This window comes from Stegastes partitus, unplaced genomic scaffold (assembly GCF_000690725.1).
Source record: "Stegastes partitus isolate 25-593 unplaced genomic scaffold, Stegastes_partitus-1.0.2 Scaffold897, whole genome shotgun sequence".
In the NCBI taxonomy this organism is placed as follows: Eukaryota; Metazoa; Chordata; class Actinopteri; family Pomacentridae; genus Stegastes; species Stegastes partitus.
In genome coordinates, this window is record NW_007578628.1 from 265,844 (window position 1) to 276,955 (window position 11,112).

The window sequence follows — 11,112 nt, forward strand, 5'->3', positions numbered from 1 at the left end:
TTATTATATACTGTATAGCCGAATAGCCATATGACTGTTGTTAAAACACATGAATGAGTGTGACCCTGAAGTTTTCCTGAGGAGACAAAGCAGCCGTTAACGATGTCCTCAGTGTTAGGGTTAGGATAGTATGAACCAGGATTTAACCAGGACAAACATCTTCAACGAGGCCAAAAATGACACCCATGGGTTCCAGTAAGTTAAAACAGAGCTGTCACTGAAGAATTTACCCACTATGTTGAATAAAATTATTTTTATTTCATTTTATCCAATTGAGCTTCACACATCTCCTAGAAAGCAACACCCCTGATACAGGGCTGAGTCCAGAGGGGTGAAAATTAAAACTTTATGTTTATTATGCCAGTCTGGGAGATCAGAGTTGCCCTTGCTTAGAGATACTGACCTTTAAACTTTGACTTTGGTGCATCTTTTAAAAAACTACAACTTCCAATAGCGTTACAACATGATTGGACACGCCATGAAATATGTAGTTATTCTTGGGGTTTACACCAAGGGTTGTGTTTTTGAATTAATAAACTAAAATAAACAGATTAAAGTACTGACAAATATGCTACTATTAAAGTATAATACATGTAGTATGAAATAAGTGTAAAAGAGTACATCGTCTTGTGGAAATTTTTGTGTTTTTATTACACTGGCAGTGTTTGGGGGAAATTTGCGCTCATTGCTAAAGCAACCCCATTAACATCGGCACGCAGCCTCACCGTAGACCAGGAAGAGACCCGTCCTACAGAATCTGTCTTGTTTTTTGTGTGTGTACAGTAAGTAGCAGTAATGCCCCTGAATGTTGGATGCCAACCGCCAAATCAGGAGAAGATGCAGCAACAGCCGCAGCAGCAGCTAGGCTTAGCTAAAATTAGTTAATGCCTGACTGGTGGAATAAAGGAAAGACAAAAACATCACAGCATATGCACTGTCTAATAGGGGAAAGACATGGTCCAGATAAGTCCAATTGAAATGTATTGGTTTGAAATTTGTGGTAAGGGAAATGAAAAAATTGGGCAATTCGAATCAATAGATTAAGTTTCACGACTATTTCACGAATTGCCGTGAGACTGGGTTGGGTAGAGAGCACTGTCCTTTTCTTTAGAATCAAAACACATTCCCATTTTTTTCTGAACCAAATAATTCATACATTTTTGTGATCAATTAGAACCATGCGTAGTATTATTCACCCTTCTTTGTCTTTAAATCCTGTCTCTCTGCCTTGACAATAAACTTTACTGAAAAAAACACAACACTATGTGCCTCCAGATGAGTTAACAGTATATATTGACCTCTATAAATATGACCTATGACAAATTCTTCAACAAAATGTAACTCTAAATAGGATTTGAGCATCGCAGCAAATGATTGTAAGACTGCATAGATGAAACTGTGTCAGAATGTTTCCAAGAGTGAAATGTTTAGTCTAATAACATAAAATACATTAAACAGAGTATGTTTTTAAGACAGTAGTATTAAGTAATCAGATCAAAATACTATACTCAACATAGAACAGGAGCTAGATATGAACTGTCCCATGTTAAGATATGTGTAGCCCAGTGCACTGAACACTGTACTTCAACGTCCCCATTTCATGTTTAGTAATAAAGGTTGTAGGGTGTGATATTGTACCATCCTCTCTCTGTTTACTTCTTCTCTGTTGGTAAAACATAGAAATCTTGCCAGAATTTGACAGGACCATTGATTTGTTGGTCCCTGCCCTGGTAATGCGTTATGTTTTAATGTGGTGGGTGTCTGATGTGTCCTTTTAATTATCATCTTATTTATGTTTTCAGAAGTAGCCTATTTTCTGTGTGTTCTCGTACTCCTTTAATCTGAATGTTGTGTCTTCTGCTCTAGTTTTTTTGTGTTTGTGAAAAGCCTTGAGATGTACAGTTTTGCGATACATGTTCGGCGCTTGGTTGGCCAGGTGCATATTTCCAGTTGTGAGAAGCAATCTTTTCTCTGCCTCACAGTCTCTGAGCCTCAGTTAACCACATCTTAATTTAACGAGTCCAGACTGGCTTTAATTACTGTCACATAATCATCTACCACGTTTTGTATTTCTGTTATTCATGTTGCAAATTTTGTCAAGTATCTCAGGGTTGTCTCCCACTGTCACGCTCACCATAGCTCTGCTGATAGCTTTCTTGCAAGTAATCTAGCTAGCTTGAAGCTGTCTTGAAAGCAGTTTGTTGAGTTTCAGATTAGTGCTATTTCTCATTTGTACATTTTTTGTTTTGGTCATGAGTTCTATCACTTAACCATTGCAAAGATAAAATAATAAATTTGGCGAACATTATATAGCAAACATAGTTGAAATGTCTCTGCCTGTTTAGCAAAGAACCTCTTCTTGCCATGTTGTCACCATTAAAGGGGTAAGCAATGGGCCTCTGACTGGTTTGCAGATGTACAGCTTCATACACAGCAAGCTGCATGACACTGTTTGTTCTGATACATTTCTATCATTTGTAGCCTGACTTTAAAAAGCAGCGTATTTGTTACTCTGGACAATCCACATGCCTTATGCGCATGCCACATGCAGCAGAAATCTCAGAGAAGGACATGGCAAAAAATGGATCAAGAATATCCAAACTACATATTTGATTGGATAGTCACTGCTCTAGCAAAGTGAGAATAATGTGTTGTTTATGTGACTTAAGTCACTTGTTTCAACTGAAAAATATTTAAATCCTATTTTACCTCTTTGCCTTATGTTTAGAAAAAAAATTGCAAATCCAATTTATTTGTAGAAAGGTGATTCATTTTGATGTTTATTCGTACATTTCTTCATTTCATTTATTCAATTGCAGTTATTGTAGCTCACCATTATGTTACACCACTAAGGTACCAAGTCTTTCTCCGTTAACAAGCAGACCCTCAGGTCAGATCAGTTCAGAAACATGTGCACTTAAATGAACATACACACATTAAACACTCTGCTGTACTTGTGTATGTGCAATTCTGTGTTGATGAAAGAAACTGAACCCTGGAAAGCAGATGTAGGAATTAGCCAGAGAGAAATGTTAGACCAACCCCTACATATACAGTGTCATGCTAATTAGTCAGCAGACTGTACCACAGCAATGGGGGAGCTGTGTTTGGATGCATGTCTGGAAGAGAGGAATGAATTAATAAAAAATACCAGCCATCAGTTTAATGCAGTTTGTGCTTCTGGATGCCAGATCTTACTCTGTTTCGTGTTCATCGCTGTGCTGAATGCAAGCTCTGTTCTCATAGGTTCTATGTACCATCAGAACAGTTTAGTTAGCCAGTTTAGTGGCTGGAACTCAGACAGCAGTGGAGTAGATCATCCTGACGCTGTTTCTTTGCCCTCTTCGCCTGGTTATCAGGTACCTCAGGATGAGTGGGGCGGCTTCTCTCCTCTGGGGAAAGAGGACGATATCCCTTGTCGGAGGATGAGGAGCGGCAGCTATGTCAAAGCCATGGCAGAGGATGACAGTGGAGACTCTGACGGGAGTCCCAAACCCTCCCCCAAGATTCAAGCACGCCGGGCTAGCTACCTAAAAGCCACACAACCATCACTGACTGAGATGACCACGCTACAGTAAGATCTCCTTGTTTCTGTCCCTCTTTTCTAGATGTTTATCGTGAATCTCTCTTTTTTTTCACTTTATTTTTTTCCCATCTGGGAAATGGCTCATTTATTATGGTTATGTGTCCTATTTTTGTTTGGTTCGTATCAAAATACGCAATCACCAAGAAATCTTTCATTTACCTTTGATAACACTGTCTAGCAAAAGGAGAGACTTAACCTCTGCCTACACCAAGCTTAGAATCTCAAAAAGACCCCTAAAATGGCCACTGTTCTTCCAAACAACTTTAAAGTCAATGCTACCTTTCCTTGGGTGGCCAGCAATACACCTGCCAAGTGTGAAGTTGTCATATTATGAAATCAATATAGAACATCATACATTTTTCCTTCTTCCCTTTGTTGGTGTTGCCTTGGTAACCTAAACTCAGGTCACAAGCAGTCAAAGTCCCACTGAGGACCCCAAAAAGACCTCCAAAAGTTTGTCTGCTGACCTTTGTCAAGCTCAGTACTGCACTTCTTTAGGTCACCAGCAATATACAGTCACCTAGTTTGAAGTGAGTCTGATATATGGATGTACAACAGAGTTGTGCATGCGCATGCACGCACACACACGTACGCAGATTTTCTCATCTTTTTGTGAGATGTCAAATTTCATGAGTGGGATACGGAATTTGGCTGTTCTTTTTTGTTTTTAGCAATGCATGTTTGATGATAGAAATTTTAATTTGAGTTCATTACAAAAAGTCCAAACTTTGCAGTTGATTTTCAGTTTACTGCTAATTCAGGTTATTTGGTTTCTTATATGGCAAGAGCAGACTTTCAATAAACATACAGAATCAATCGAGGTTCAGCAATTAATAACATAGCCTATATAATATATACCATGGTTGTTGTTCAAAGAGAACCCACAGTGTTCACAAGGTTTTGCAGTGATTGTGTCATAAAGATCATTGTAATATCAGGCTAGACTTAAAAAGAAATTGCAAATTTAGAAAACCCACCAAATTCTAAATACAGAAAACTCAATAAAACAAAAAAAAGACTACAGCCTACATCATTTTATCAGATTTTTTAAAGCTGCGGAAACAAGTTGTTAGCAACAAACTCACATCATCCCATAATGTCCATATTAATTTTAACAACGATCCAAGTCTGAACAGAAGTGCATTTCTGCACAAGTGACAACAGCATTTTGTACAGATGACAGTCACAGTTTATGAGCTGCCATTCAATTAAAATTTGTAACATATTGAATTCAGATTTAGTCCTTTGTTTTGAAGGCATTAATATGCATGATGTCACTTTCTGTCCAGTGTGCTGCATGTAGGATAAATATTGTGCACTTGGCTCTCTGTTAGGAGTGAGCTCCTAATTTACAGAAAGTGGACCCAGAATGCGACGAGGGAGACAAGGTCAATAATAAACAGGGTTTTTATTCGGGGACGGAGTGAGGACACCAAGGAAGCAGAAGGGGGAAGTGCTGGTGCACGCCGGTGCACCCCCTCTCACGCTGCTCGTGAGAGGGGGTGAGAGGGCTTCTGGGAGCTCCAGCGGTGTGCTCCAGTGCAAGGGGGAATCCATTCTCCAGGGAGAGGGTGCTCGTGGTACAGTGGGGGGAAACTCGAAGGGCTGCTGCTGGTGGTTGATTTGTGATGGCTGAGCTGGGGAGACGTCAGGCTGAGGAGGCTCTGAAGGGAATGCCGAAACGAAGAAGTCAACGTAAAACAAACAAACAACAAGCACAAGAACTCGAGAAGAAGCGTGGCCGATCTACCGTTCATAGGGGAGTGAATCCTCTGGCACCGCATCACAGGGAGAAGCCAGCTTAAGAGGAGCGCTGATAATGATGAGGGACAGGTGCGGTGGAGAGCAAGTGAGTCCTCCTCGACCATGGCCCCGCCCAGCCTGAAAATGCAGAGCACACAGCAGCGCAGCAAAACACACAGGAAGAACACTACCAAAACAAAGGCACAAAACTCGAATCCCACCAGTACACCTCCCTCAACAGACGCCTCCTGGCGTCCGACCAGACTTATCTGGAGACTAATCAAAAACAGTTCAAAACTCTAAGGATGGCCCGGAGGCCGGCGACGAAAGAGACAGGATCCCAGGGAAGGCCGGACAGGAACCCGGAGACTAAGGTGGCAGAACCCCTCAGGTAGCCGGACTGGAGCACAGAGACGAAGGAGACAGAGTCCCTCGGGAGGCTGGGCTGGAGCCTGGTGACGAAGGAGGTGGGATCTCTCTGGAAGCCGGCGACGGCATAGGCGGGATCCCTCAGGAGGCCAACAACAGCGGGATCCCTCTGGAAACTGGAGTTGGGCCAGGAGCCGGCGAAGGCAGATCCCCTCTGGAGGCCAGACCCGGGTCGGGAGCTGGTGAAGGTGGGGCCCCTCTGGAGCAGGCCAAGGCTCAGGTGCATCAGAGGCTGGGGCAGTCTCTCTGCCAGTGGGATTGTCATCCGACTCTGGCAGGTCCCAGCACCCCGAGCCGGTAGAGACGGCGTCAACCCACTCGAGAACAGGAACAGAAGAGACGGCATCGACCCACTCGAGAACAGGAATGGGAGAGACGGCGTCGACCCACTCGAGAACAGGAACAGAGACGGCGTCGACCCACTTGAGAACAGGAACAGAGGCAGTGTCGACCCACTCAGGCACAGGAACAGAGGCAGCATCGACCCACTCGAGAACAGGAACAGGAGAGACGGCGTCGACCCACTCGAGAACAGGAACAGAGACAGCGTCGACCCACTCGAGAACAGGAACAGAGGCGGCGTTGACCCGCTGGAGAACAGGAACAGAGATGGCGTCCACCCGCTGGAGAACAGGAACAGAGATGGCGTCGACCCGCTGGAGAACAGGAACAGAGATGACGTCGACCCGCTGGAGAACAGGAACAGAGACGGCGTCGACCCACTCGAGAACAGGAACAGAGGCGGCGTCGACCCGCTGGAGAACAGGAACAGAGATGGCGTCGACCCGCTCAAGAACAGGAACAGAGGCGGTGTCGACCCATCCAGGAACAGGAACTAGAACCGGCTCGGTGGTGGCGTCGACTCGTCAGGGAACAGGAATTGGAACCGGCTTGGTGGCAGCGTCAACCTGCCGGGGATCAGGAACCGGCTCAGTAGGGGCATCAACCCGTCCAGGAGCAGGAACCGGCTCAGTGGCAGCGTCGACCCGCCCAAGAACAGGGGCAGGAACCGGTTCAGTGGCAGCGTCCACCTGCCCGGGGATGACCAGGATGCAGGACCGGTGTGGTGGGAGCGGTGGGACCTCCGCGACGCTAGGTGTTGGGACCTCCGCGACGCTCGGCAGCAAGGTCTGGACGCTGGGGAGGGGCGAGGTCTGGACGCTCGGTGGCGGGACCGCCACAATGTCGGGGAGCAGCGAAGTCCAGGCGCTGGGGAGCGGCGAGTTCTGGCGTTGCCAGGAGCCACGTCTCTTCCTCGAACGTCTTCCAGGAAGTGGCTCCTTAGAGTCACAGGGAGCAGGTTCAGGTGGAAAACTGGGTGCGATGGCCTCGAAATTATCCAGTCCCAGGGCTCTATCGAGCAAAAAAGGACCCACCTCTGCCCACATTCCCCTGTCCTTTCTCCCTATTCAGCCTGTCAGCTAAGTAGTTTAGTTCTGTTGTTCATGACTTGTTTCATGTAGATTGACTCTCATTGGATAGTCTGTTTAACTGTGCATTCCCTGGTTTGTTGTTAGTGTTTGGTTAGCACTATATACTGTTTAGCATGCATTTTCTGCATTTTCCACCAGAGTAGTGTTCCACAGTTCTGTGCAATGTAACACTTTGTCTCCGCATTCTGTTTAGCGTTCCTTGTATGACTGTACGTTTAGTGCGCATCCTGTTCCTGAGCCTAGTAATCTGTGTGTTGCACCATGTGTGCATTATTCTGACTTCTGTAGCTCATTCCTGTCCTTGTAAACTTCCCTAGCCTTGGAGTGCTAGGTTCTGGTTAGTTTCCTGCTTCTGACGTTTGATATATTTATAAGATTAAGCCTATAGTATCCTCTGTAGTTTGGTGAACTACATCTGTCCTTCATCAGTTTCCATAGTCCTGTGCTTCCTCAGTGTATTTCCCCTGGTGTTCTCTATTTGTTACATTCCAGCTGTAGTTCAGTTTTCCCACGCCCCTACGTCAATTCCCTTTTCCACATGTCCCCTTAGTTAATTCTCTTTCATGAATTATTTCTCTTTGTATGGGTATTATTTGTTAATAAATATTTCTATTGTATCTTGGTGTGCGCAATTTATGTCTGCGCCTGGTCTCTAACTCCCCGTGACAATATTTTTGCTGCAAACATTTCCATCATAATCTTTTTGTTGTTGTCAGTGTTTGGTTGTGTTCTATCACTGAGCAGCAATCTTTTCGAATTGCTTTGTGTTTAGAAATGTGTGTCTTGTGTTTCGTCTTTTGTCAGTAGGGGTCCATTTTTTTTTTTTTTTTTTAAAAAGAACCTTCTTTAATCATAAGAAATGTTTAAGAATAGAAAATGTATTGGATGGATAACAGTAAATAACCAAATAACTAAAGTCTGTTGCCCTAAAATTGAGATGTGTCAACAATAAGACAAGCAACTGTTATAGAATAACAAGTGTTATAATTTTGAAATTTACTTATTCATTTACAAAGTGATGAGATGAATAATTATATTCAATAGATTGCATTTCATATAGGAAGACAAATAGACAGCAGAACAATAGTGAGTAAAGATAGCAATATATGTGTGTGCTAGAAATTTAGGTTAGAAACAAAAGAGTTGTGAAACAGGGGTTTTGCCCTTCCTTTCCCCATGTATAGCACTATTTAGGACCAAATCAAACACGACATGTGTATGTGACCTGTGTAGGATTATGGTGCTAGCTCAGACTAGAGGATGTTATTTTGCCCTGTGAGTTGTGGCTACGACAGTGAATACAGTCCTTGCTGATGGTTCAAATCAGAGGAAACTGTTAGGTTGCAGACTTTGTGTCGTAGCTGCTGGCACTGGGACATGTGTGTAGAAGGTGCCTGGCATAACTCCTCTTATCAGAGCCATCTCAGAGCATAGAATTTTCAAAAATGTTTGAATCTTCAAGTTCAGTGTGGTATCTATATACTGTTTTAGTCTTTAAAGTGCTATGGTAAAGGTCTCCTGTGTATGAATGGTCTGGATCTTCAAAATTCTGCTTACTTGATGCTAAGCTGCTTTGCAGTGTCATTTGCTTAAGCAAAGTGGAGGCTCTGCTTGGGCCTGCCTCACTAGGATTCCTTTAATACTGAGCTTTAGTGTTTTGTCTCTTTTAGCAACTTCTCTGAAACAGGAGAATTATAGGGGCTTGCAAGAATATAATCCTCTTTAAAAAAAAAAAAAAGGAGCAAATAAGGAGCAGGCCAAGACCAGGTTTGTTTGTGGTCTTCTTCAGGGGTCTTTCAAAAGTGACTTATGGCCATTTGTTGACAAAGTAACAAAAAAGTAACATGATTACACAGATGTTAATAATAAACTTTAAAGTAATGATGCCATAAAATCAGGTGAAACTGTGCTCTAAATAAAACAAAATTTGCCACCTCTTAGCGGCACAACAAGAAATGTGACCTAACTCCATGGTGTCAAGCTGGTCCCATAAGGAGTGGTGTGACTTTTAACATTTTAAATTAGATCAGCAGTTTAAACCACACAAACAAACAAATTTAGCTATGCGGCTTTTTGTAATGCCCACACCTTTGTACGACAGTTTAAGACAAGGAGCTATACAATAAGGCCTGACTTGGTTGTGTGACACGAGTCTGCCAAAGCAACGACAGGTGGTTGATAAATATGTGCATGTTGAATGAATTTTCAAGCTAAATCACTGAATGACCCTGCACATGTGGCTCAATTATGCATTTTTCCTTGTAGTATGGACACTGACTGACTGAATGAGTATTATGACATTTCAGAAATAACTTTGTGTATGACTCTGCATCCCTGTTGTCCCTCTGGCAGGATTTCGACGGAACACTCCCCTAAACTGCAGATCAGGAGCCACAGTTATTTGCGTGCGGTGAGTGAGGTTTCGATCAATAGAAGCCTGGATACCCTGGATCCCAAAACCCTCCTCGACCCCAAATCGCTGCTGTCCTCACCCCAATACCGCTCACGCAATGAAAGCTACATGAGGGCCATGAGCACCATCAGTCAGGTTAGTTGCCAAAACCGCTGCCTCTATATTTATAGCAGGCCCCACCCAAACCTTTAACCACACACAAAGGCTTGGATGAACCTGATGGTGTCTGGAATTGTTTTCATGCACTCTGCTGTGAAATGGAATTTGTGGGTTGTGACAAAGATCCATGACTCTTGCTTAATTCCATTAGAGTTCACTTTGCACAATACTCTAAGAACACAAAGCCTATTCCTAAACACAGTCCGATAAAGTCAGCATTCACATAATTATTGACAAACCAAATGATTTTTACTTGTCCGAGAGCTTTTCACCATTTCACACAGTGCTTTTCAAAAAACAGTTTTTTTTAGTTGCCAAGAATCTGTAGGTGTGTCATCTTGGGTGCTTGGAGACAAGATAAAATAGGATTTAGGAAGTTCAGGAAATTCAGGCTCTTTGCATCCTGAGAGGACTACTTTTTTTTTGTTTTTTAATGTGGTACTGATATCTGTCTGAACCGGCACTAAAACAACACCAAGCCTCTGCAGAAGCTCTGACTTGGCTTCAAGGAACGAAGGTCACTTCTCTAACTATAGTTCCAGTGGATAAATATTTAAAGAACAATGCCGTTCAGGATAAAAAAAAATAATGCACTAGTCCACGGAAGAAAATACAAGACTTTGCACTGTGCATGAGCTCCATGTCTGCACTCTAAGTGCTATACTGAGGATCAGAGTCATGCTTTCAATTCCACAAATCTGTCCAAAACAAGTGTGCTCTTTACATGAAACTGTGTGCTGGCACTGTTTCCTTTGGAATAAATGTTGTTTTACTAAATACCTTGACTGCAGCGTCTATGAATAGCTCCTCCCTACTGCACCTACAATTAATTACTCTACATTTCCTCCTGGCAGGCAGCAGTTTGAGCTTCTGTTCACTGCCAGAGCAAGTGAAATGAATCGGTACTCAGTAAGCCTTCATTTGCCACACCCTTACCTTGAACCTTACCTTACCTTGAACCTCCACTTGTATTATTCATCCTTAACCTGTCCCTGATTTCTGTAACCATAATAAAGTACCTCTATTAACAATTTCAGTGTTGTCTTGTACATGGCTCTAACCATAAAACTGTTTAACTATTTGCAGTTCAGATTTATTCAATTACAATTGTTTTCAATTTAAGTAAAATGAGAAAATTACTCTCAGTAATGATAGTAAAAACAAATAGGAGGATAAAAATGATAAAGACAATCCCCATGAGATGTTTCAGTAAATGTGCTGTTTGTGTATGTATTAAAGACAAAGGGATGATGTGACACAGTGAAAGACCTCTTAACAGAAGCTTTATCTTGTATGGGGTTTGCAAAGCAATAAGGACTCATGTTTTCCTGACAGTGCAAAGCCAGCAC

General features: G+C 42.9%; 1 protein-coding gene across 1 annotated transcript in view; it reads left to right on the top strand.

Annotated features, from left to right (window-relative positions):
* The window catches only part of LOC103366014 (disks large-associated protein 1-like), a 77,864-nt gene that overhangs the window by 7,918 nt on the left and 58,834 nt on the right, over window positions 1-11,112 (top strand). Inside the window, exons 3-4 of the mRNA XM_008293612.1 lie at window positions 3,360-3,574; window positions 9,544-9,739. Coding sequence (XP_008291834.1) covers window positions 3,360-3,574; window positions 9,544-9,739 — 411 coding nt within the window. The remainder of the gene's footprint in view (window positions 1-3,359; window positions 3,575-9,543; window positions 9,740-11,112) is intronic.